Source organism: Erithacus rubecula (genome assembly GCF_903797595.1).
Source record: "Erithacus rubecula genome assembly, chromosome: 24".
In the NCBI taxonomy this organism is placed as follows: Eukaryota; Metazoa; Chordata; class Aves; order Passeriformes; family Muscicapidae; genus Erithacus; species Erithacus rubecula.
The window spans coordinates 445,496-470,380 of NC_136676.1; the positions used below are offsets into that span (position 1 = coordinate 445,496).

At 57.8% G+C, this 24,885-nt stretch overlaps 3 protein-coding genes and 1 long non-coding RNA gene across 19 annotated transcripts in view; 2 read left to right on the forward strand and 2 right to left on the reverse strand.

The window, feature by feature from the left end:
• Positions 1 to 4,591, forward strand: part of USP48 (ubiquitin specific peptidase 48) — a 28,987-nt gene extending 24,396 nt beyond the window's left edge. For 3 of the 6 annotated variants that reach the window (XM_079326414.1, XM_079326412.1, XM_079326415.1), the window contains 7 exons: positions 482 to 588; positions 2,416 to 2,520; positions 2,935 to 3,090; positions 3,214 to 3,339; positions 4,003 to 4,051; positions 4,200 to 4,226; positions 4,325 to 4,591. In XM_079326414.1, the coding sequence (XP_079182540.1) occupies positions 482 to 588; positions 2,416 to 2,520; positions 2,935 to 3,090; positions 3,214 to 3,339; positions 4,003 to 4,051; positions 4,200 to 4,226; positions 4,325 to 4,347 (593 nt within the window). In that variant the 3' untranslated portion in view covers positions 4,348 to 4,591. Of the gene's footprint in view, positions 1 to 481; positions 595 to 2,415; positions 2,521 to 2,934; positions 3,091 to 3,213; positions 3,340 to 4,002; positions 4,052 to 4,199; positions 4,227 to 4,324 lie in introns of those variants that run through there. The other 3 variants (XM_079326411.1, XM_079326413.1, XM_079326416.1) reach the window with 2 other exon arrangements.
• Positions 4,592 to 5,699: 1,108 nt separating this feature from the next.
• LOC306812135 lies at positions 5,700 to 11,402 on the reverse strand. The gene is made up of 2 exons (XR_013776802.1): positions 11,290 to 11,402; positions 5,700 to 5,804 (listed from the first exon to the last, which is right to left on the reverse strand). It is a non-coding gene; the product is annotated as an uncharacterized lncRNA (long non-coding RNA).
• Positions 7,032 to 15,060, forward strand: RAP1GAP (RAP1 GTPase activating protein). 8 transcript variants are annotated; one of them, XM_079326421.1, is made up of 22 exons: positions 7,032 to 7,126; positions 8,511 to 8,685; positions 8,768 to 8,815; positions 8,925 to 8,963; positions 9,067 to 9,252; positions 9,897 to 9,991; positions 10,069 to 10,147; positions 10,232 to 10,285; positions 10,365 to 10,448; positions 10,524 to 10,624; positions 10,705 to 10,834; positions 11,302 to 11,457; positions 11,533 to 11,604; positions 11,681 to 11,767; positions 12,242 to 12,379; positions 12,899 to 12,967; positions 13,042 to 13,151; positions 13,228 to 13,299; positions 14,092 to 14,185; positions 14,283 to 14,364; positions 14,447 to 14,514; positions 14,595 to 15,060. In XM_079326421.1, exons 3-22 carry the CDS (start codon positions 8,777 to 8,779, stop codon positions 14,601 to 14,603), a joined length of 1,764 nt encoding a protein of 587 aa, XP_079182547.1. In that variant the 5' UTR covers positions 7,032 to 7,126; positions 8,511 to 8,685; positions 8,768 to 8,776; the 3' UTR covers positions 14,604 to 15,060. The 8 variants fall into 8 exon arrangements, with proteins under 8 accessions (XP_079182547.1, XP_079182548.1, XP_079182549.1 ...); XM_079326422.1 differs by having other exon boundaries at positions 8,547 to 8,685; XM_079326423.1 differs by having other exon boundaries at positions 7,042 to 7,126; positions 8,609 to 8,685.
• Positions 15,061 to 16,355: 1,295 nt separating this feature from the next.
• On the reverse strand, positions 16,356 to 24,232 carry ALPL (alkaline phosphatase, biomineralization associated). 4 transcript variants are annotated; one of them, XM_079326441.1, is made up of 12 exons: positions 24,095 to 24,232; positions 22,942 to 23,019; positions 22,749 to 22,868; positions 21,662 to 21,777; positions 20,952 to 21,126; positions 20,690 to 20,865; positions 19,192 to 19,335; positions 18,973 to 19,042; positions 18,196 to 18,330; positions 17,376 to 17,567; positions 17,151 to 17,270; positions 16,356 to 17,052 (listed from the first exon to the last, which is right to left on the reverse strand). In XM_079326441.1, exons 2-12 carry the CDS (start codon positions 22,997 to 22,999, stop codon positions 16,799 to 16,801), a joined length of 1,560 nt encoding a protein of 519 aa, XP_079182567.1. In that variant the 5' UTR covers positions 23,000 to 23,019; positions 24,095 to 24,232; the 3' UTR covers positions 16,356 to 16,798. The 4 variants fall into 4 exon arrangements, with proteins under 4 accessions (XP_079182567.1, XP_079182566.1, XP_079182565.1 ...); XM_079326440.1 differs by having other exon boundaries at positions 24,072 to 24,205; XM_079326439.1 differs by having other exon boundaries at positions 22,942 to 23,033; positions 24,072 to 24,205.
• Positions 24,233 to 24,885: the final 653 nt, after the last annotated feature.

A 24,885-nucleotide genomic window follows, 5' to 3' on the forward strand; every position in this document is an offset into this window, starting at 1 on the left:
GAGCCCCTCTGCTCTGGAGCCAGGCTAGGAGAGCTGGGGGTGTTCAGCCTTGAGAAGAGAAGGCTTCAGAGAGAACTTAGAGCCACTTCCAGGGTCTAAAGGGGCTCCAGGAGAGCTGGGGGCGGGGGGACTGGGTACAAGGGACAGGCACAGAGAATGGCTTCCCACTGCTTGAGGGCAGGGAGAGATGGGATGTTGGAAAGGAATTCCTGGCTGTGAGGGTGGGGAAGCCCTGGCACAGGTTGCCTAGAGAAGCTGTGGTTGCCCCATCCCTGGAAATGTCCAAGGCCTGGAGCAACCTGGGATAGTGGAAGGGTCCCTTCCCATGGCAGGGAGTGGGATGAGATCCTAAAAGTCTCTTCCAACCCAAACCACTTGGGGTTTTGATGTGATTCACTCTTGGTTAGCAGTGAGAGGCCCTGCACTGGGGCCTCTGAGTAGCTGGAGCAATTACATGTTTTTTCCCTTGATGTTTGCCCAGAACTGTGTCCTGAGTGCCGGGAAGGGCTCCTGTGCCAGCAGCAGCGGGACCTGCGCGAGTACACCCAGGCCACCATCTACATCCACAAAGTGGTAGATAATAAAAAGGTAGGGGCTCTCCCCCATCCCTGCTCAGCCTGGCTCCAGGTGCCCAAGGAATGCCCTGAGGGGGCTGTCATGGCTCCCATGTCCCCAGGACTGGTGGGGATCCTGCTGGTCTGTGGTGGTGGTGAGGGCAGAAATCCCCCGCTGTGCAGCTTTGGGAAGCTTTGGCAAAACCAGCAAACTGGAACATTCTGGGTCTGAAAATTCCATCTCCTCAAGACTTCCTTTTGCCAAATTCCTTTGTGTTTTCAGGGGTGCTCTTAGCTGTTTTCTCTGTCTTTGCTGTGTTCCAAGGCTCTACCTGCTCTCCTCCCCCTCCAATATTTGTCATTTCCTTTCTTCTTGCTCAAGTGACATTTTTATTCCTGGATAGAGATGAGCTTTTCCCATCGGTGCTGGTGAGACAGTGAACTTGGAGATGGTTCTCAGGATCCCCTGAAGCTCTGAATTTTGTTTTTACTGATCTTAAGTGTCAGTATCAGCTCTAGTTTTCCCAAGAGCCCAAAGCTGGTTCTGGTAAACCCCCCTTTCGGGCTCTTAAGAAGGGAGCCAAGGGTGGGCAAGTTCAGATGAAGACAATCTCTGCACCTTTGGAGTGTAGGCTAGGTTTTTTTTGGCCTTTCCTTGATTTTCACCTCCCTGCCAATCCCAGGGAGGCGCTGGAGACCGTGGAACCACGGGGAGCTGGAAGCTGGATGGGTTTCTGCCTTGGTTGTGAGATGTGGATCACGCAGCACTGTCTGGAGCCATCAACCACGGGCTTTCAGCCTGAATCCTTCTTGGCTCTGGTGCTCAAGAGGGTTGGGTGTTGTGTTTTTCTGGCTCTGGACAGGACTGTGCTCACACATGGGGCTGGCAAAAAAACAGGGAGCTATTCTTTGTGGAGCAGCTGGAGCTGGAAAGAGGGGGTGAGAACGTGCCCACAAGATCTCCCAATAACAGGGCAGCCTCGGCAGGATGGGAAGCAGCAGGAATGCTGACCAGGATCAGTCTTGGTGGAACTGGGAGCCACTACACCCTTCCTGCTGTGCTTTGCAAAATCAGGGAGTTTCTCAGCCCCTCACCCTTTTTCCTCCCTTCTCTGCACCACATGATTCTTCCTTGGGGTGAATGGTGCTGCAGAGGGAAGCCTCATCCTCATAAAATCACAGTTGGGTGGCATTGCTGGAATTCAGAGGGCTCTGGGGAATGTTTGGGAACTGGAATTGCATCATTAATTGTAAATACATTGATGGAGAAGAGAGCTCTTGGCATCCAGGTCTTCTGGGCTCCTGCAAAGCCCAGTTCCAGCCACAGCGTAGCTGGGAATTCACGTCCAGGGAAATCTATGCCTGGAGTGACTTGCACTGATGCCTTGACAAGCTTTTTATTTTTGTATTTGTGTAAATTATTTACATTTCATTTACTTGCAGCCTCCAGCCCGTAAGTAATAATGCTGCGTGTCCCTGCCAGGCTGCTACAGGGGTTGGATAAATGTCTTAATGCACAGAAAATACTTTCTCCATGTCAAGGCTTTTCCAACACACCTAGATCAACCAGCTGATGGGAAAGGAATCAATCCAGGGCTCAGGAGACTTTCCTTTGCCTGGAGAGGAGGACAGAAAGCATCTGCAATTCCACAGAGGGGATTCCTAAGCTGAATCCCACTGAGGTTCCACACAGGTGGGGGAGGGTGGAGGAGCCCTTGCAGAGCTCATGAAGCAGCTCCCAGGGTTATTGCTGGGCTTTCTGGATGGAGGTGGCACCTAGAGGTCTCTGGGAGCTGTTTGCCATGGCGGGACAGGCCATGTAGATGCTGTTGGTTATAGAGAATGATTTTTGTGACTCCAGGTAATGAAGGACGCGGCTCCAGAGCTGAACGTGAGCAGCTCAGAAGCTGAAGAGGAAAGGGAGGAAAACAAGCCAGAGGGGGAGCAAGATCCCGATTTTAACCAGGTAGAAATTAAAAGTCCCATCAGGTTCCTTGATTTTTGTATCATCCTCTTGAGACAGCATGATGGGATCACCACCCTCCTCTTCTGCATCTCACTGGCAGCAGAAAAGTGTCTTAAAATGTCATTTGAATGGTCAAACCACACCAGTGCTGGGTTTGGAGAGATTAAACATGGATAGGGATTCATGTGCATGTGGAATCTGCCCTATGCTGGCATTAGGGCTAGAAACTGAGATTTGAAGGCAAATCCTTTGGCCATCTCCACACTTGCATACTTCGATTTGCTTTCCTAGGGGTTTCCATCGCTTCCTGCCTTCCCTAGCATGACCAATCGGCCCAAAACACTCTCTGGGTTCTGGGAAGGTTGTGTTTATCTCTAAACAACTTGATCTCCTCGTTTTTTGCCTCATCTCCAGGCCAATGGCAGTGCGAAACGCCAGAAGCTCTCCCACCAGAGCTACGTCACTTACCAAAAACAGGGAATCAGGAGAAGCACACGGCATCGGAAGGTCCGGGGAGAGAAAGCACTGCTGGTGTCAGCCAGCCAGACCCTGAAAGAGTTGAAAATCCAGGTGAGACCAGCTCTCCTGCCTGGAACCAGGAAGAAAACACAAAATGAGGAGTGTAGAGGTGGGGATAGATGCTGGGGCAGCAGGTGCCACAGTTCCCAGGGTAAGGTGTCCGTGTGCCCCCAGATCATGCACGCCTTCTCCGTGGCCCCCTTTGACCAGAACCTGTCCCTGGATGGGAAGATCCTGAGCGACGACACGGCCACGCTGGGCAGCCTTGGAGTCATCCCTGAGTCCGTCATCCTGCTCAAGGTACCAGTGGGGTGGGATTGGGGAATGCCATGGGACCAGTGAGAGCCAAGAGAAGCGTGTGGGCTTGTGTGTGACAATGGGGACAAATGGAACAAGCTCCTTGTGGAGCTCCTTGGAGGAGAAGAATCCTTAATTTTTTTGGTTTAGGGAAGGAAAATCCCTAATTTTTTTTTTTTTTTTTTTTTGTCTTAGGGGAGAAAAGTCTTCATTGTTTTTTGTTTTGGTGAAAAAAAATCGTTGTTTTGTTTCAGAGGAGGAATATCCTTGGCTGTTGAAGGGTTTTTTGGGGTTTTTTTTATTTTTTATTTTGTTCTGAAGGAGGAAAAGCCTTAATTTTTTTGTGTTAGGGGAGGAAAATCATTGTTTTTGTTTTGGAGTAGGAATATCCTTAATTTTACTTGTTTCGGAGGGGATAAATCCTTTTAATCTTTGTTTTGGAAGAGAAACCCCCTCCCCTTTTTTTTTTATTTCCAAGAGTGCTTTGTAGCTGGTTTGGCTGCTCAGGTTTGTGGGTACCAACCCGAAACACAACTAACCTAGAGAGTGAGTCGTCCCATCGAGTTCTCAGGGTTTGGGCAAGAGGCCTGTCCCCTGCTCCTCTTCTGAGCAATGATCCCCCGGCTCCCTGCGCTCATTAATTCCCTGCTCCAATGTCCTTTCCAGGCCGATGAGCCCATTGCGGATTACGCGGCCATGGACGATGTTATGCAAGGTGAGAGAGGTGGGGAAGGGCTGGGCCTGGCTTGGTGGCCAGGGATGTGGGTTGGGAAGGTGGAAAATGGGGATTATGACGCTTCCTTGTCACCGGCTGTGGAATCCTCAGAGCAACTTCTAATGCCTTCCTTCCCTTTCCATCCCAGTTTGTATGCCTGAAGAGGGATTTAAAGGTGAGTCCAGGTGTTTTGCCCCCTTTGTATCCCCCTCACATACGTCCACTCCCATCTCCTTTCCCTCCTCATCTCCTGGTGGTGTCTTTCTTTCCCAGGGACTGGTTTACTCGGCCACTGATGGTTTTCCAAGAGGAGCAACCAGAAGGGAAGAGGATTTGTCACATGGTAGGGCATTAAAAGAATAGAAACAGGTGGATACAGTAATTTTTGACTCTTCCAGAAGGCAAAAATCCATCATGAGACGTTTGCTCCCCAAAAAAAACAAAACAAATGCCTTATGTCAAAGCAGATTGCACTGAAGGACATCCTGCTTCAGGACAACGTTCCCGGGTTTATTTAATAAAGAACAGGAAGGTTGGGAAGTTGAGCAGCAGTTGGTATGTTTGGGACAAGGGGTGGCCCTGTGTGTCCCCTGGCCCAGCCACAGAGGGGTCGTGATCTAGTAGATCCAGACCACCCTGATCATTCTCAAGTAACTCTTTAGGATAATCCTGTCTTTAATCCACTCTTACGCTTTCAATCCAGCATGGAAGTACAGGAGTTGTGACTTCATGAGGAAAGTCTAGCACTTTCAGACAACAAAATGTCTTTTACTTAACCCAAAAGGGAAGCTGGGATCTGCCACACAAACCTTCCCAGTGTCTGGGAGCTGCCCCCTCTCGGCATCCTTCTGTCATCACTTCCACACCTTGGACAATCCAGTAACCACCTGGGCTCTGGGAACTGTGGGATTTTTGAAATTTGGGATATTTTAATGACTCTGGAGAACATTTTCCTCCAGTCTGGCGCTGCTGGGGAGCGTTCCTGGCTCAGGGCAGTCAGAGCTGGCAAGGGGTGGTGGGTGGGTGATGTGTTTCCCATGGGAAGAGGTTTTCTTACTCCTCCCTCCCTATTTTTCAGCAATGCACTAAGTTTTTAATTTTTTTAACATCTCTCAGCAAAGTTTTCTCCCCATTAATATTTAGTAGGAAATAGTATCCCACTTTCAGACTGATTCACATTGGGCACTGCCGAGGAATTTCTTTATTGGAGATCCTCTTCCAACCTTTTCCTTTGTTTCCACAAAAAAAGTACAATGCAGAGATTACATCAGTTATATTTTTCAAGGTTTGCAGGAATTTGGGATGCAAGAAGAGGGTGGGGGCCACAAATTCCATCCCCAGAACCCCACTAGTTTTAATTTCCAGTGTTTTATTTCTGACGTTTTATGCAAAGAATTCCAGCTGCTCTTTGCCCAGCGCCTTCCTCACTTGTCCCTGCTGGGTTTAGGGGTGAAGCAGCAGATTTTGAGGGGCTCTAAATTTCCTAAAAAGTGGTTTTTTTGGGGCAGTTTGAACCCGTGGATTCTTTCCCAAGGTATAGACATGGCGAATTCTGTGCCAAAGCCACAGGAGGCTTTTCTTCCCAACCTGAAGCACTCGCTTGTGTACATATTCCTTGGAAATTCCATCTTTTCAAGTTGCTGTTAAGTTTTAATGTTATATATAAAAAAGTCTCTTCCTTGAGCTTATACTGTTGTGGGAAGGAATCCTGTGGGGTGTTCCAGGGCTGTGGTGATTCCGGCAGTGCCGGTTCCTATGGAGAATGCTGGTACAAGGTGTGAACCAAGGCCCCATTCCTGTTTTGTCTGTCATTTGCAAATATTATTGGATTAAAGTTGTCATTGGAGCTGTGGCAGCCCTGTTACACTGCAGACACTTGGGCTGAGGGTGTTGGAGCAAGGTGGAGGTGATTATCCCATAAATCCTACTTGGAGCTGTCCAAAAAAGAGTGTGAGCACTGTGAGATGGGGTGGAAGCAAGAGGGACCCTGCTGGAGCAGGAATCCTCCTCTCCTTTACACAGGGAGGGAATCTGTTTTGTGGAGCTTGGGCAATGCATTTGGTGGCCCTGGCCCTGTCACATCGACCCGTGTCTCCACCTGGTGTGTTCCTGGAAGGGGTCTCTGCCCCGCCCAGGTGCCAGTGCCAGTCTCTCCTTGGAGTCCTGGAGCCAGGGTGCCTCCCTGAGCCCCTGGGGGAAGTAAATAGGTGCTGGAGGTGGGAGGAGGAGAGAGGCCTTGGGGCATAGGGGGGTCCTGGGTGCCAGGGAGGGATGCGGGGGGCTGGGGAAGCCTGGGTACGGGCCTGGGATGGGAGGAAGTAGGAATAGGATGGGTGCTGGGGGCTGTAGGAGTGGGGGGTTATGGATGAGGGCCACTCTGGCTGTGAGACAGGAGGGGTTAAGGTTGGGGGGTAGTCTGGGTGCCAGAAATAGGGAATTACGGATGATTGGGTTCCTGGGGTACCAGGGATGGAGAGGTGTGGGAGGAGGGGCTTGGGAACCAGGCATGGAGATGGGGGTCCCCGAGTACCAGGGATGGGGGTTATGGATGAGCAGGGTCTGCCGAGAGCCAGTGGTGGGAAGAGGGGAATGGGGGAGCCAGCTCTGGGTCCCAGGAAGAGACGTCGGGGGCACCTCGTGAGCCGAACTGGGGGGGAGATGTGGGCGATGGGCAGAGCGGTAGCCGGGTACCAGCCGCGGGAGGGGGATGCAGATGGGTCCCGGGGGCACAGGGAGATGTTTGGGGGTCTGCGAGGACCTGGGCGCTGGGGAGAGAGAGGACACCCAGGCGGTCCCGGGGGTTGCATCAGGGATGGAGAGGGGGATCCCCAGTTCCGGATCTCAGTTCCCGGTGCCATTTTCTCGGTGCCGTGCCAGTGGGCTGCTCCCCGTGTCCGTGGCCGTTCCCTGGAGCAGCGCCCGGTTCCCGGTACCGGTGCCCGGTCCCACCGCCCCCGGAGGGGCCGCTCCGCCCCGCCGCACGTGACGCTGCGCGGTGGCAGCGAGCGCCCGGGCCCCGCTCAGCTCCGCTCGGTACCGGCCCCGCTCCGGGACCGCCCGGCCCCGCCGCCCCCGGTAAGTGCCGCCCTGCGGGGACCGGGCACCGCGGTGCCCCCGGAGACCCCCCCCTCTGGGGATGTCCCCTCATCCCCGCCGCAGCACCGGGGGGTCCGTCCGCCCGTGACCTTCAGCACTGCTGGTACCGGGGGAGGGGATGGGGGGGAAATGCTCCGGGCTTGGGGGAAAAGACCCGGCTTGGGGAGGGAGGGGTGAGAGGAGTCCCCCATTGGCTCCCCAACCTGTCCCCCCCTCCAGTATCTCCTCCATAATTGCACCCTACAACTTGCCCCCCACCAATCCTGCCCCCTTCCTGTATACCTCAAAACCGCCCCCTCTCCTGGCCCCCATCATCTGCTCCCCCTATTCCAGTCTCCCCAGTCTGACTCCCGTGTTCCCCAAACCCAGTTTCCCCCTCCCCACCCCCCCCAGTCTGGCCCCCACATCCAGAAGAACATCTCCCCCCCCCCCCCTCCCGCCCCCTGGTGCTCCCCCACCCTCCCGGGACACCCCCCTCGAATGCTGGGGGGGTGTGGGGAGGGATAGGGGAGGCCCCCCCCAGGGTCGCCCCCCGCCCGGCGGGGTCACGCTGTGGCCCAGGGGTTGCACGGGAAAGGGTCGTGTTTGCACGGAGACAGGTGGCAATGTCGCATTGGCATGGGGACACCGGGATCGTACTTGCACGGGGACGGGTCACACCTGCACCAGGGCTGTGTTGGCTGCGGTTGTGTTTGCACCAGGGCCGTGTTTGCACAGGGATGGGTCACACCTGCACTGGGGTTGTCTTTGCACAGGGACGGGGCTCATTTGCACCAGTGTCGTGTTTGTACAGGGACGGTGACATTTGCACGAGGGTCCCTTTTGCACCAGGGACGCACTTGCACGTCATTGTGTTTGCACAGGGCCGGGTCGCATTTGCACCAGGGCTGTGTTTGATGGGGACAGTGCCATTTGCATGGGGACGGTGGCGTTTGCACAAGAATGGTCACGTTGCCACGGGGAGAGCGACATTTGCACGGGGCTGGTGACAGTGGCACGGGAATGGTCGTACTTGCACGGGGAGAGACTCTGGGCACGGGGTCGGTGGCATTGGCACGAAGATGATCGTGCTTGCGCGACGTCAGTGACAGTTTCACGGGGAGGCTTGGCACTGACACGGAGTTGGTGACACTGCCTCTGGGTCAGTGACACTTTCATGGGGAGGGTGGCACTGGCGCGGGGTCGGGGACACTTATGGGGTCCCGGCGCTGTCCGTGGTGCTGCCCCGCGCCGCCGCCTCCTGCCGGCAGAGGATGCTCTTCGGGGCGGGGGTGGGGATGAGATGGGTTTGGGGGGTCTCAGGGACCCCCATGAAGTGACCCTGCCCCGCCGCTCCCGCCCCGCTGGCCCCTGGCAACGACAGGGTGACACTTGGCTCGCTGCCATCAGCTGGCTTCAGGGGTAAGGCTGCTGGCCGGGCAGCCCGGAGAGGGGCTTTGGGGGAGATCTCCTCTTCCCCAGGAAGCGCCATGGGCCCCTCTGGACCCCTTCACACCACCTAGACTCGTCTCCAGCCAGCAATACCTCTCATCCCCGAGGTGAGCACCCATGGATGTCCCCCACCCAAGGATGCCCACCCCAAAGTGGGGAGACAGGCACCCACAGCCCCTCTCTCCCCAGGGCAGCAGGATGGCCCAGCAGCGCCATGCCATTCCCCCACCACTCAAGGTAGGTGTTGTTGGGGTGGGGTGCACGCAATTAGCACCCTGGGATGCCGCCATGGGCATTACCCATCCCACAGCATGGGTGCCAGTGTCACCACCCTGTTGTCTTGCAGACGGAGGAGGACTACATCCCCTACCCCAGCGTGCATGAGGTGGAGTACCCACCCCTCTCCAGAGAGGGCTGTGAGGGCCACTGGCTGGCTGGCTGGGTTGGTGGGTGGGTGCCCAAAACACCCACCGTGGCTGTGGGCACAGGTGCTGGGCCGGGAGGGGCCGTTCCCCCTCATCCTCCTGCCGCAGTTCGGGGGTTACTGGATTGAGGGCACCAACCACCAGCTGAGCGAGACCCCTGACTCGCCCCCCACACCAGTACCGGGCGTCCGGGCAAAGCTGGAGGGCAACCACACAGCCAAGATCTACCGCAAGCACTTCCTGGGCAAGGTGAGGCCCTGGGGTGCCGCAGGTGTGGGGTCTGGGGGTCTGGGGTGAGGGCTCGGGTGTTCATGGATGTGGGTGTGGTGTCCACGGGTATGGGAGCCCCATGGCAAGGGTGCTCATGTTCATGGATGCTCATGGATGTGGGGGTGTGTATCCGTGGATATGGGAGCCCTATGGCTCGTAGGTACTCATGGATTGGGGTATCCCTGGGCATCTCAGGGCTGCCCCATGCCAAGAGTGCTTGGGGAGGGGTCTCTACGGGAATGGAAGAACATGGAGACCTCATAAATCTGCCCTGGTGTTTTGGCACATGGCTCTTTGTGGACAGGGGTGCTCCGTGGTCCAGGTGGTCAAGGAGGTGGGTGCTGGGTCTCCATGGGGAAGAGAGCCCCTGGCATGGGTGCCCATGGACATGGGGGCTCCACAAGTTTGTGTGTCCATAGGACCTGGATGCCCCAAGGGGTGTGTGGCTCACTGAGTGTAGGTGCCCCATAGGTGGTACCTGTAGGTACAGGTGCTCCTGGACACAGGTGCTTATGGGTGTGGGTATCCCATGGACACAGTGGCCCATGGACATGGGTGCTCATGGACCTGAGTGTTCATGGCATGAGTGCCCTTGGCCATGGCTGCTTAGCTCATTCCCACAGGAGCACTTCAACTACTACTCCCTGGACCCAGCGCTGGGACACCTCGTCTTCTCCCTCAAGTACGATGAGCAGGAGCACCTCCACCTGCTGCTGCGGTGAGCGGGGTGTGGGAAGCACCCATGGGAGCTGCCTGGGGGTGGGGGGTCCCCCTGACCACCTCCTTGCTCTGCAGCACCCGTGCCCGCACCCTACATGATGTGGTGCCCATCTCCTGTCTGGCTGAGTTCCCCAATGTGGTGCAGATGGCCAAGGTGGGTGTGACCCCACCTCCCAGCAGCACCCATGGGTGCCCTCCAGCCCCAAGCCCCCCATGGCAACATCCCTCCTTCCCACAGCTGGTGTGCGAGGACGTCAACGTGGATCGCTTCTACCCCGTGCTCTATCCCAAGGTGAACGAGGTGCAGAGAGGGGGCATACGGGCACCCATGGGTGCCCCTCTCCAACTTCTGACCCCTCCCCACCCCTCAGGCATCCCGCCTCATCCTCGCCTTTGACGAGCACGTGCTCAGCAACCACTTCAAATTTGGGGTCATCTACCAAAAACTGGGGCAGGTACGGGGTGGGGTGGGCGTTAGGGTGGGGGGAGTCCCTGAGTGCGTGCTGGCAGCAATCCCCATCCCCCTGCAGACCTCCGAGGAGGAGCTTTTCGGCACCACGGAGGAGAGCCCCGCCTTCGCAGAATTCCTCGACGTCCTGGGTCAGCGGGTGCAGCTGCGGGACTTCAAGGGGTGCGTGAGGGCATGCTGGGGGGGAAGGACCCACAGGGTCAGGGTGCCTGTCCCACCCACCCACGCACCTGCCCACACAGGTTCCGAGGGGGCCTGGATGTGACTCACGGACAGACTGGCAGCGAGTCGGTCTATTGCCACTTCCGTGACAAGGAGATCATGTTCCACGTCTCCACCAAACTGCCCTACACCGAGGGAGATGCCCAGCAGGTGGGCACCCGTGGGTGCTGGGGGCTGTCTGTGGGGGGCAGGAGCTCCTGGGGCACCCGTGGGTACTGGGGGGGGGGGTGTAAGGAGGGGGAACAGAGAGGGACATTTGTGTGCTTGACAGCAGGGGGGTTGAAGGTGGTGCTGCGGCACTTCTATGGGTTGGAAGGGCTGCTGGGGCTTTGGGGATGTCCCATGGAAAGGACGGGACTCCTGGGTCACCCGTGGGTGATGGTGGGCATCTGTGGGGCCCAGGAGATGGCAGGGCCCTCATGGGTGAGGAGAAACATCTTTGGGATGCAGAGGGCTGGAAAGGCATCCATGGGTGTTGAGGTGCATCTATGGGGCACAGGGGCTTTCATTCCTTTTGATGCTCCTGCTGTGCCCCACCTCTGTCCCCGGTGTCCTGCTGTGCCCCCCCTATCCCCTATGTCCCCTCGTGTCCCTCTTCATCCCACCTGTCCCCACAGCTGCAGCGGAAGCGTCACATCGGCAATGACATCGTGGCCATCGTCTTCCAGGACGAGAACACACCGTTCGTCCCCGACATGATCGCCTCCAACTTCCTCCATGCCTTCGTGGTGGTGCAGCTGGAGCAGGGGGGCCCCCAGGGCACCCTCTACAAGGTAGCCTCCCGTGCCTCAGTGTCCCCATCCCCTGGGGGCCCGTGGGGTGTTCCGTAACCCCCCCACCCGCCACAGGTCTCGGTCACAGCCCGGGATGACGTGCCCTTCTTCGGCCCTCCGCTGCCCGACCCCGCCGTCTTCAGGAAGGTGAGTGCCCGTGGGTGCCGCTGGGGAGTCCTTGGGGACACCCGCGTACCCACCCAGGGCCGCCCCCGCCCCGCAGGGCCCCGAGTTCCAGGAGTTTCTGCTGACGAAGCTCATCAACGCCGAGTACGCCTGCTACCGGGCCGAGAAGTTCGCCAAGCTGGAGGTGCGGGCAGGGCGGGTGCGGGGCTGGCGCGGGGTGCTGGAGGGCACCCAGAAGGACTGAGCAAGCCCTGGGGCACAACACGGGGCTCTGTACGGGGGTGCCGCGGGGGCCGTGCCCGCTGTGGGGGCTGCGCACGGCGTGGGGGCTGCGCGTGGGCGGGCAGGGGATGGGCAGCTGGATGGTGCCCGGGGCCGGGGCTGGCGTGGGGTGGGCTCGGGTGGGGCGGCCGCAGCAAGGGGAGGCGCCGTGCGGTGTGGGATGGGCGGGGGGTGCCTGGCAGCGCTGCAGTGCAGGGCTGCGGGGTGTTGTGGGCGGTCCGTGGGTGGTGGCTGTGTGTTGCAGAGTGAATGTCTCGCGTGGGCGCAGAGCGCGGGGCTGGTGCGGGGCTGGGTGTCTCGCGTGGGCGCAGCAGCGCGGGGCTGGTGCGGGGCTGGGTGTCTCGCGTGGGCGCAGCAGCGCAGGGCTGGTGCGCAGGAGCGGACGCGGGCGGCGCTGCTGGAGACGCTGCACGAGGAGCTGCAGGCGCGCAGCCAGGCGATGCTAGGGCTCGGCCCCGACGACGAGCGCCCTGACAACGGCGGCGCCGCCCCAGGCTTCTTCGAGTCCTTCAAGGTGGGGCGCTGGGGTCCCGCACTCCCCACACCCCCGCACGCAGCACGGCGCGGCTCAGCCCTGCCCGAGGCCTCCGGGGCCGCGTCCCCTCCCCGGGACCGCCCGTGAATGCGCGCCCGGGACACGCCCCTCGCCACTGCTCCCACCCCTTTTATATGGTCACGCCCCCGGCCTTGGCCACGCCCCCGCTCAGCCAATATACAGGCGCGTGGCCGAGGCCGCGCCCAGCCCCCGGCCCCGCCCCGTCACGGACCGTGCCAATCCCTTGGCCGCAAGCCCCGCCCCTTTCCCGACGAAACGCATTCCTGAGGCCACGCCCCCTGGTCGGCGTAAGCCCCGCCTAAGTCCTGGGCATCGCCGAGTCTACTAAGTCCCTCCCCTTGACACAAGCCCCTCCCACTCACATTGGCTCCGCCCCGCCCCGGGGCCCGATTTTCCCCCGCACTGTCCGTTTCGCCTCCCCGCTGCCCGGCTCCCCCGTCCCCGTGGTCCCGGTCGGTGACGCGCTGCCGCCCCCAGTCATTGCTGGTGCCCGGGAGCCGCCGGGGACGCCGTGGCAGCGCTATCGGGCTGGGCTCAGTGGAAGAGGTGGGTACCTCTCTGTTCCCCCCTCGGTGTCTCCCCGGTCCCCGGTGTTCCCCCCTGTTAACGGAGCCTCGCAGGCGCTGCTGGTGCCCGGGAAGAGCCCGTCGCGGCGGCGGCCCGGCCCCCTTGGCTCCCGCCGCTCCAGCGCCATCGGCATCGAGAGCATCCAAGAGGCGCCGGCCGGCAGGTGAGCGCCGGCACCGCCACTGTCCCCTCCCTTTGTCACCTGCCGCTGTCACCTCACTGACGTCGCCTCCCCGCAGGGACGGCCCGGCAGCCGCCGACGGCTCCAGCTCCACACACAGCTCCCCCGAGAGCCGCCGGAACCCCGACAGGTCCCGCAGCTGGCACCGGGATGGGGGACACGGGCACAGGAGGGCACTGGAGTAGGGTGGCACTGGAGTGGGAATACATGGGAACTGGAAGGCACTGGGATGGTGTGGCAAGGGGACAGGGTGGCAGCGGTATGCGGTGACTCCAAGATGAGGTGACCCGGGAACTGGAGGACGCTGGGATGGTGCAGCTCAAGGACAGGGTGAAACCAGAATGGGCGATGTGAAGACGCAGGGACGGGGGGGATTGAACAGAAAAGAATGCGATGGGCCTCGGGGTGGGGTAACACAGGGATGGGATGACACCGGGACAAGGGCAGCAGGATGGTTGGCACAGGGCAGCATGGGGATGAGACACCAGAGGGACAGGGTATCACAGGGACAGGTTCACCCAGGGGCTGAGTGGCGCAAGGTCTGTATGTCCCGAGAGAAGGTGGCAGGGGGCTGTAGAGTGGCACTTGGGTGGCTTGAATGGAGGTTGGCATGAAGGTGGGTGGCACAGGGACACATGGCTTGGCGGCAGGTTGGTATGATGACAGGAGACATGGGAACAGGATTACATGGGGCTGGGACCTCCCAGGGACGGGATGGGGTGGGGACAGGGTGGCGTGGGGATGGGACATGCCAGGGATAGGGTGACATGAGGATCGAGTGTCCTGGACGGGATGGCGTGGGGACAGGGTGTCCCGGGGCCAGCACAGCATTGCAGCGGGCCACGGTGGTGGCCACGAGGCGCGGTGCCAGCCTGTTGTGGCCTTGGGGACTGTCCCTGGCCTTGGGGACTGTCTCTGGCAGGGCCGAGAAGCCGGAGCCGCCGGATTTCTCCCGCTCCTCCTCCAGCGCCAGCAGCTTCGGCAGCGCCGCGGAGGAGCCCGGCGAGCCGGGACGGGTACGAGGGGCGCGGGCGGAGGGTCCGGGGCGGCTCGGGGGGAGCAGCAGGCTGGGGTGAGCAGCACCCCTCTGACCCCCCCTCCCCGCCCCCTCAGGAGAGCCGCTCGCCCTCGGGGAGCCATCGCGACGCCTTCACTGACACCCCCTGGCCGGATGAGCCCCCCGAGACCCCCCCAGGTAGCCCAGCACCCCCGGGTCGTGGCGCCGCGGGGCTGGGGAACCTCTTGGGTTGCTGATGGCCACCTCCCCTTTCCCTCAGGCCGCTGCCCACCTGACTCCCCCTGCCCTGAGATCAAAATCCACCTGGAGCAGCCCCCCCATAATGCGGTGAGGCTGTTTGCCCCCCTCCACCTGTGCAGTATGGGGGTGCCCCTACTGGGGCGCCCCCACTGATGTTCCTGCCACAGAGTTCATAGCCACACTCCTCACCCGCGGGGGTGTCACCGCTTCGCCCACTCTGTGTGCCACCCCTGTGCCAGGAGCTGAAGCCATCGTCCCCGGTGCAGGATTTGGGGGGACTCTCCAAAAAAATTGGGATGTGCCCTCCTCCAGACAATCTCTGTCACCCCCAAAACCCCTTGGGTGAGGGGGTGATGCACCACGAAGGGGCCCCCCTCTGCTGTGAACCCAAAATGAAGAGTGGGTCCAACCCCAGCATCATCCCCTCCCCCCAAGAAGAGAGGGGACTCAAATCCAGGGTAACCCCAAAGTGGAGTTCCCCCTCCCTCCCTTTTTTTTTTAAGGGAACAAAGTTCCGGAATGGACCGGAGGCTGGAACTGGGGGGAGGGGAGAAATATTTTTTCACACCCTCCCAAACTGTGTTTGTGTTTCCTGTGAGTTCTGTATAAAATAAAGGTTTATTTATCGCTACAGGGGGGAGGTGTCTCCAATATCTAGGGGGTCCCCAAAACCCCAAACATCAGTGGGGAATGTCAAAACAATCATTTTGGGGGGTCATTTAGCCAAATGTTGGGGTTTCATAACAGCCAGGCTGAGCAAAGCCTATCTTTGATGGTCCCTATTTTTGGAGTGCTGCGCGTACCCCAAAATATGGCAGGCAATGCCCTCACCTCCCCCAAAAAGTGCCTCTTTCGGCTCTGCTGGTCAGCCTGGCGTCAGGAGTGGCATTTGGCCACGGCCCAGGTGGCCACCGGCGTCCTGCCAGCCCCTCGGTTCCCACCCCCTGAACCCCCCAAACCACGCGGCACCCCGGGAGTGGTTAAACATAGCTCAGGGCTGCCCGAGTTCTGGGAAGTGCCAGCAGCCTCGCTCTGCTGGGGGGGCAAAGGGCACTGGGCAAAGGGGGAGGCAGAGCCCCCCCAAATCCAGCCCGGCTGGGGTCACCCGCTCTGAAGGATCCTGGTTAATGAGGAACTGGATTTTTAGTTATAAAACTGGTGAATGAATAAAAAACAAGGGAAGTGGCTTAGGGGGGGGGTTTGGAGGAACCCAGGGGATTTCGGGGAGGCAGGGCAGTTTTTCCATCCATCTGCACAAGCACAGGAACTCATGGGCACTGTGGGGCTTTCAGGTGTGCACAAGGATTTCTGCATGTGCCAGGGGTAATTTGCACCAGCACAGTGACCTTTAACATGTTTGCAGTGTATATTTTCACTGCACGGAGACTCACGGTGACAATCACACGTGCACGGTGGCTTTTGTACATGGAAAGTGGAATTCAAGCACAGAGACATCTGCACATGCAAGGCACTACACACCGGGACATCTCAGTGACATTTGAACGTGCAGATGACATTTGCACACTCAAGGCACCTTTTACTCAGCTCAGGCAGTGTCTGCAAGTGCACAGTGACACTTGCACAGTGACACTGTCATGTGCAAGGCACTGTACCCACTTGCACAGTGACATCACAAGCCCTGTGACATTTGCCCACTTTTAGCACCCTTTGCACACCCAGGGTCACTCTCCCTGCCCAACCCTTATGCTCCCAGCACTCCTGCAGCTGCACAAACCCTTTCCACCCACTAATTGCCCCCCTAATTACCTCACCCTGATGAAGGGGGCGTGTCCCAGGGCATCCCACCCCTTACATACTGGTTTGCTGCCTTTACCCCCCCTCCCACAATTCCAGCTCCAACCCCTCCCAAATCCCTCTGGGGCAGCAAATTGCTTTAACCCAAAGAATTTTAAAGCAAAATAAATCACTGATGAGACAACACAACCCAAGTTTAAGGACAAATTAACCCGATGAGTTAATTTTTTTTCCCATCTTCGTGTGGTCTCTGGCTCCCCACACATGTGATGAATTGGACACCAGGGTCAGTCCTCAGCCAAGGGACCACAGAGGCATTTTGGGACCCAGCCCCATGGCATTTTGCTCAAAGAGGGGATTTTATCCACCGAGGCTCCGGCTGCCATCCCAAATCCCGTGGTGGGTTTGGGACAGGCCCGGGAACGCTGCTAATTATAGGGAAGGAACCATGTATTTACAGAGGCAGCTCCCAGCACCAAACCACCGGCAGCTGCTTTTGCTCTGCTGAGTCTCTCTGTTCTCTCTCTCCTCTTTCCCGGGCGCTGCTGTCCACAAAAAAATAAAAAGGGGGGATGAATTAAAAATAAATCCCCCTTGGTGATTTGCAAGAGGCACTTTAGCAGAGGAGGAGAAGGAGGAGGCCGAGGACGGGCAGGAGCAGGGGGGTGTTGGGGCGGGGGGCGGCGTTGCAGTGGCCTCGGTTGGAGCCGATGCAGGCGGCGTAAGCCATGGCGTGGGGGATGTAGTTCTGCTCGTGGACCCCGTGCAGCAGGTGGGCCATGGGCCCACGGGCAAACACAGCCACGTCCTCACCACCGTGGGTCTCCTGCCGCAGCGGCACAGCCGACTGCGCCTGGTAGTCGGCATGTGCTGGGGGAAAAGAGGAGGAGTGAGAATCGTTTAAGAACCCAGCCCATTTTAGCCAAACTGGAATGATTTTCAGGGGTTTTGGCCCAAAACATGCTCACCGAAATCCACGGCAGAGACATTTTCTCGCTCGCCTGCCACAATTTTATAGCCGGGGCCGTTGCCGTACAGGATGGAGGTGAAGGGTTTGCGGTCGACATCGCTCTGCATCGGGGCCAGACCTGGTGGTGTGGCACAGTCAGCAGCATGGAATCCCCCCGCTGTCCCCAGGCTGTCCCCAGGGCGTCCCCAAGCCGTCCTTGGCACCGTGGCCAGGCAGGGCTCACCAAAGATGGGGTTGCCGCGGGGGGTGTAGCCGCCGAAGGTGAAGACGTGCGAGTGGTCAGCGGTGACGACGCTGAGCGTGTCCTGGCTGGAGGTGAGTCGCGTGGCCAGCCCGATGGCCCTGTCCAGCTCCACCGCCTCATGCAGCGCCTGCTTCGCCTTCCCCTCGTGGTGCCCATGGTCGATGCGGCCGCCTGCGGAACCCGGCATTGCCCTCCTCTTCCCAGCACTGCACCCCTTTATTCCTTTTCTGCAAACCCCATTTATCCCCCCTTTTTACATCCCACATCCTCCCTTTTGCAGCCCCATCAGCCCCTTTATTCCTCCTTTTCACCCCCCTACCGTTTATCTGTTTCAGCACTCCACCTTGATCCCTTTTATCCCTCCCTTTTTGTACCTTCATTGACTGTTAGCCCTCTTTTTGCACCCCCTATATCCCCTTTATCTGTCATTTGTGTATCCCCCACCACACCCTTATCCTTGCTCCTGTCATCCCCTCTTTTTTGTACTCCCATCTCCCCCTTAGCCTCCCTTTTCACACCATTTCCCTTAATCCTCGTTTTTGTTCTTCCATCACTCCCTTTACATTTTTTTTGCACCTTCCAGTCCTCAATTTTTGTACCTCCCCCTTAATCAAATTCCTCACCTTTTTGCACCCTCCTTTGCACCCCATCATCCCCTTTTTATCTTCCCCTTTTTGTATCCCCCCACCACCTTTATTCTCCTTTTGCACCCTTCTTTTTATCAACCCCCAACCCCCCGCCCTTTTTGCAACCCCATTGCCCTTTTATCCCCCTTTTTGCACCCCCATGAACTCCCCACCTTCAACCAGGAGGAAGAATCCTCGGGGATTTTTCTGGAGCATCTTGATGGCCACAGACACCATCTCACTGAGGGATGGATCTGTCTCGTTGTTCCTGTCCAGCTCGTACACCATGTCCCCTGGCTCGAAGAGGCCTGGGAACAGGCACACTGCTGGGGACATCCTTTCCCACCAAAAGAAAAAAGGGGGGTGGGGAAGCAAATCCTGCTCCTCATGCTAACTCAAGCATTTCACACACCACTGGATCCAGGAAGATTAGATAGAAGCCAGGGTAAAATCCCAGCCCTTCCTTCCTCCTGCCCAGCTGGATTCCACATTCCAGATGGGATGGGAATTTCACTGCTGACAAAAGAACTGCATCCCTAGGAGGGAGATGTGACCCAGGGTGGGAGTAGCAGCGTTCTTGAGAGCACACCAGCAAACCCAGGGTGGGGCACCAGCATTTCCAGGGAAATTGCAGCCTCTCTGGGAAATACCAGCATCCCTGGGGGCAGCAGTAGCACCAGCCTTGGGGGTATAACAGCATCTCTTTGGGGTACCAGCGTCCCAAGCAAGGTAACAGGATCTGTTGAGGGGAGCATCAGCATCTCCAAAGAAACAGAACAATCTGTGGGGGCTACCAGCATGTCTAAGACAGGTACCACCATCCCTTGGAGGCAGCAGCACCCTTGGGAGGATAACTGGTCACTGTAGCTGCCCCAGCACCCCAGGAAGGACAGGGGGGCCCCCTAAAGCGCCCAGCTGATGCCAGGGCACCCTTGGGTGCAGGGACTCACCCAGCAGGAAGTCGACACGGCTGAGGTTGAGTGCCAGCAGCTCTCGCCGGCGCCACACGTACTCAGCAACCTGGGGACAGGGGACAGGCATTGCCACCTCCCCATTGCCTCTGCCATCCCCACAGACCCCCCCCCAAATATTCCATCCCCCAGGAATGTCTCTACAGGGTTACAGTGGGCAGATGTGTGTGTACCCCCACCCCAGTGAGTCCTTGTCACCTTGCCATGGGGCTTGGCCTCCTTCCATGCCTGGACAAGGTTCCTGCCATCCAGGCGGGTGCCCCGATGCTTCTCCTCATGGGGATATTCCACATCAGTGGCATTTTTGGGGTACATATATTTCCGCCCTCCACCCAAGATCACCTGTAAAAGAGGGGAGGAAATGTAGTTTTTAATAATTTTGTATTATAGTCTATTTATTTTATTATTTATTTATTATATTTATAATGTTCTATTCTATTCTATATATTTTTTATATTTTAAATTTCCCCCTCCATCTGGGGTTTATTGGGGGAAGACACTGAAGGGGTGGAGCGGGATGTCCCTGGCGTCGTGGGCAAATACACCCGAGGAATTTCACCTCGCTCAAAATAACCCTGAATCTCCTCCTTTTAATTAAAACACAAGACAAAAATAACCATTTCCAGTAGGGATTTGGCTTTCTGAATATTTTTTTTTCCCCATCTGTGGGAAGGATGCTCCACATCGGGATCCCCACATGAACCCATTGGGATGGAGCCCCATCCGGCAGCTCTCCTGTTTGCTTTGGAGCCTGATTTATTTGGCCTCTGTTATTTATAACCTAGCAGAGATTTTATGGGTTTTTTGTATTTTTTCCCCCTTTCTCTGCGTAGAAGGTGAATTATAAAGCTGCAAAACACCAATGCCAAAATTATTAACAAAAAAAGGGAAAAAAAAAAGACTTTTCCCCACTATATAATTATTTCCAGCCTGGGACAGAGGCAAAATTATATTAAAGGGAAAAAAAAAAGCAAAAGAGGCTATTAAAGAGCTAAATAACAGGCTGGGATGTTTTGCTTTGGGGCTATTTTGAAGGACAGAAGAAGATTTATTTACAGTGCTGAATTTCTGCATAAATCCGCAGCAAGGAGCAGAATTGAGGGGGAAAGGGAGAGGTTTGAGTCGGGGAAGTATGGGAAGGGAGGAGTTTTAGATGTTTTTGTGGGTCTGGGGCTTGGTCCTACAGGTGCTTGTGATCCCAGATCTGTGTTTGAGTGTCCTGGTTCCATGCCCACCTGAAAGTGGTGGTACCCCACTCATGGTGGTCCTAGTCCCATATTTGATGTGCTCATGGGTGGTCCTGATCATCTGCTGGAGGCTCTGCACCATTGGGTGGTCCTGGTCCTGTATCATTGCATCGGGGTCCCAGCTCTGCATTGGTGGTCCTGGTCCCATATCTACCCACAATCCTGGTCCTGCACCCATAGGTGGTCTCAGCCTCACATTTGCAGGGTATGTACATTGTACACACTTCCAAGTCCTGACCCTGCACCCTTTAGTAGTTTCAGCCCAACATCTCCTGGGAGCTGTGGCTCTTCAACCACTTGTGGTTCCAGCCCAGCATCTCTTGGGAGTCCTGGTCACGCATCTATCCACAGTCCTGTCCCCACACTTGGGTGGCTCCAACCCCCACCCCAGGCTGTCCTGGTCCATCCCCACTGACTCTAGGGCACATTCCTGGTATCCTCATTCCTACCTCGATGTCAGGGATGTTCTCCACCAGCTGCCGGGCGATGTCCTTGCAGCCACCCTCCAGGGCGTCGGGGGGCATCTCCCCATCGGAGTACCAGTCGCGGTTGGCAGAGTGGGCATAGGCAGCGCTGGGAGTGGCGTGGGTCACACGTGTGGTGGTGACAATGCCCACAGCCTTGCCTGCACCACCAGTTGAGAGGACAATGGTGAGAATACCCCCAAAACCTCCCACCTGACCTCCTGCCAGGAGTCCCTCAGTCCCTCACCTGCCTCCTTGGCCCAGCGGAGAATGGAGGTCACCTCCTGGCCCTTGGTAGTGTTGCAGCGGTCTCGGGTGACACCGGCGCTGACCCCCAGGGTCCCCTCATTGGCTTTGACTCCGCAGAGGTAGGCGGTGGCCGTGCCCGCACTGTCGGGCACCTGGGCATTGGTGTTGTAGGTCTGGAAGGTGGGAGATGGATAAACCACCATAAGTTATCACCCACCACTGACAGGACCATCATTCCGACTCTAGGGCTTCCCTCCCTGCAGATCCCATCCCCTCTGTGTCCCCTCTCTTTCTCCCTTTGCCCCCCATTTTACCCCCTGCTCCCTCCACCGTGGTGGCACAACACCCCCTCCCTGCATTTTGCCGCTTTTAGCCTTTTTTCAGTTCGTTTTTTGGCAGGGAGATGGAAGCCACTGCCACGGGCATCCCCACGGGATGAACAGAGGTGGCTGCTGACTTCAAATGTAATTATTATTTTAAAATGCTTTGTTCAGCAAAACGACCTCAGGAGGAGCGGGGGGTGGTCCCGTGGCATCCCGCAGCCGGCGGGCTCCTCCCGCCCCCCCTCCCCGTTCTCACGGCCGGCCCCTGGCACGGCCATCGGCTACCGGAGCCAGCTCCCTGCGCCCGCCCCTGACCTAATTTCGGCTCGGTCGATGCCGCCCGCTCGTGACTTTGCGGTGGGTGTTGTGTCCCCGGGGGGCTCACCTTGGCCAGGGCCACGAAGGGGAACTTGTCCATCTCCAGCAGGCTCTCCTCGCCCTGCCCGTGCTGCAGCTGCCCTTTGAGGATGCGGGCGGCCGTGACCGTGGAGACGCCCATTCCTGCGGGACAGCGTCAGCACATCCCGCTCCACGCAAACCCCTCTCATCTCAGGGTACTGCAGACCCAGTTTAGCTCGTGGTCCAGTTTATCCCATCGCTTACTTTATCGTAGCAACCAATTTTTTGCAAGTCCAGTTTATTGTGCAGCCAGTTTATCCCAACTCCCAGTTTATCCCAGCAGCCACTTTTCATTGGAAAGCCAGTTTATCACAGAACCCAGTTTATTGCAACACCCAACTTTTTGGTGTTCATTTCAGGACACAGTTTATCCCAGCACTCCTTTTTTTTTTTTTTTGCAAACCAAATTTATCCCAGCACCTACTTTATTGCAGTCCCAATTTATCCCAGCATTCAAATTACGGCAAAACCAATTTACCTGAGCACCCAATTGTTTGCCAATCCAGTTTATCCCTGCACAAGGTTTACTGCCATCCCAGTACATTACAGTAACTATTTTATGCCAGCACCCAATTCATTGCAACCCACTTTGTCCCAGCACTCAATTTCATTGCAAACCCAATTTATTGCAGCACTTAACTTACTCTAAATCTGATTCATACCAGCACCCAATTTACCTCAGTAACCAATTTAATGCAAACCAAACTGATTGCAGCAACTAATATTTTTTGCAAATCCAGTTTATCCAACACCCAGTTTATTGTAAACTCAATTTACCATAGCACCCACTTTTTTGTAAATCCAGCTCACTGCAGCACCCAGTTTACCTCAGCACAGATCTTTTTGCAAATCCAGTTTACCCCAGCATCCAACTTTCCGGATCCCCAGTTTATCCTAGCACCCAGTTTATTCCAGAACACAATTTAGCACAGCACCTCTTTTTCCACAACACCCGATGTGCCAAAACCCCAGTTTATCACAGCAGCCACTTTATTGCACCCACTTCATCACCCGCCCCGTATCCCCAGCGCCGCTGTCCCTGCTCCGGAGTGGATGCTCCCCTCCCATCTCACCGTCTCCCAGGAAGAGGATGAGGTTCTTGGCCACGTTCTGGTTGAGGCGCTGGAGCCGCAGCGCGTTCCGCAGGGTCTCCTGCGCCTGACGCCGCCAGTACTCGGGGTCCTTCTCCCTCTCTGCAAGGGAACCGGGCTCATAACACCCAACAGCGCCCACTTTTGGGCTGCTGCCCCTCCAAATTTCACCCACCTGGGACCAGCGATGCCGAGCAGAGCTGGGCGAGGAGGAGGACGAACAGAGCCTTCATTCTGCGGCGCGGAGCGGGCGCTGCCAGAAGAGAACTGCGGGCTGGATGGCACCGCTCGTGCCTCAGTTTCCCCACCGAGATCTTTGCCCCGGGGTCAGCCAAGCGAAGATGAAAAGAAATGTCCCCTCCCTGCACAGCCACCGATTTGACCCTCCTGGGGACATGCCAACCCCATTACCTCTCCCCCCACCACCCCTCCCGCCCCCCGCCCGCCTCGCCTGGACATCAGTCCCATGAGGCGTCACCTCACTGTCACCAACCCGAGCTGGGGGAAGCCGGCACGGCCCCTAAGGCACAGTGAGGTCCTCATCACACGGCCATGTCCCCATCACGTGCTTGTGTACCTCTCGTGCGTCCCCATCATGTGTCCCTGTCATGTCTGTGCTTCCATCCCATACCCACGGCTCCACTGCACGTCTGCAAACCCATCACACACCCTGGTCCCCACCACGTCCCCTGTGTGTGCCCATGCCCTTAATGCACCCCCACGTCCCCATCACACATGCTTGTCACCATTCCCAGCCTATTTTGTTATGTCCCCATCCCCATCACACACCTGTATCCCAGTTGCATGTCTGTCCCTGCCGCACACCCCTTTGACCACGTCCCATCACACATCCATGTCCTTGCTGCACGTCCGTGTCCCCATCCCATGTCTGTGTGCCCACCACACGCTCATGTCCCTGAGGCACACCCGCGTCCCTACTGCATGTCTATGTCCCTGCTGCCCACCCAAGTCCCTGTTGCATGTCTATGTCCCTGTTCCACACTCGTGTCCCCACCACATCTGTGTCCCCGTTGCATGCCTGTGTCCCTGCTGCGCATCCACGTTCCCATCATATGTCCCCACGACACGCCCGTGTCCCCACCACATACACGTCCCTGTTGCACACCCACGTCTCCACCACACTCCCGTATCCCCATGGCACCTCCGAGCCCCCATGGCACTCTCCTATCCTCATCAGTTCCACATCCCCGTGGCACCTCCCCTCCGCTGCACGCCCCCTCCGCTCCGCTCCCCGGACACCCTCCCTCCCACGGGAGGGCAGCAGTGGCCCCGGGGGGTCCTTACCGGGGATGGGGGCTGTCACACACGTATCCGCACTAACTTGGGTCCCGACACCCACGTCCCTCTGGGCGGCGGGAGGAGGCAGGGCCGGGGGACCGCGAGTCCTTAAATCCCCCCGCACCCGGCCTTCGCCTCCTCCTCCTCCTCTTCCTCCACCCTCCCCCTGATGCCAGCAAGGGGGGGGGGGGGGGGGCGGGGGGAGAGAAGGCCACAAACTGGGCTTACTGGTGCCCTCTGCCGGGTTATACTGGGAGGACTGGGAGGACTGGGGTGCACCAAGCCTGGCTACAAGTGCTGGGTAACCCTCCTCCGCTTCACACGTGGGAGTTTGGGGCGCCTCGTGGTGGAGTAGATGTGTGTTTTGCCGGATTTTGCATTATTTCAGCCAAACCGTGCTAGCGGCATCAGCGAGGGGCTGGGGTGGGGGTGATGGAGATGAGTGGGGTCTCTGCCTCAGTTTCCCCACATGGGCTCCTGCAGCAGCCCACGAGAGACCCCTGCTGGGATCCCGCGGCGTTACTGTAGGTCCTACAATACACACGGCTTGGTGACGAGGGCGGGGGGTGTATGTGTGTGTGTGACTCCCAGCCCTGAGTCCATTTCCCTATGCCGGGAGCCCAGGGCGCTCCGTGTGACCTGGGAAGCCGCCCGTGGCTTCTTAAAAGGCGGCGGTCTCAGCCCAAAAACCCGCTCCCCGGGAGCCTCGGGGTGCAACCAAGAGAGCCCCAACACCACCGCGATGCCAGGGACAGCCGCACAGCCCCCTTGTGGACCCTCCAAATCCCTCGGGAACCCTTTCCTCTTTCCCCTCCCTCCC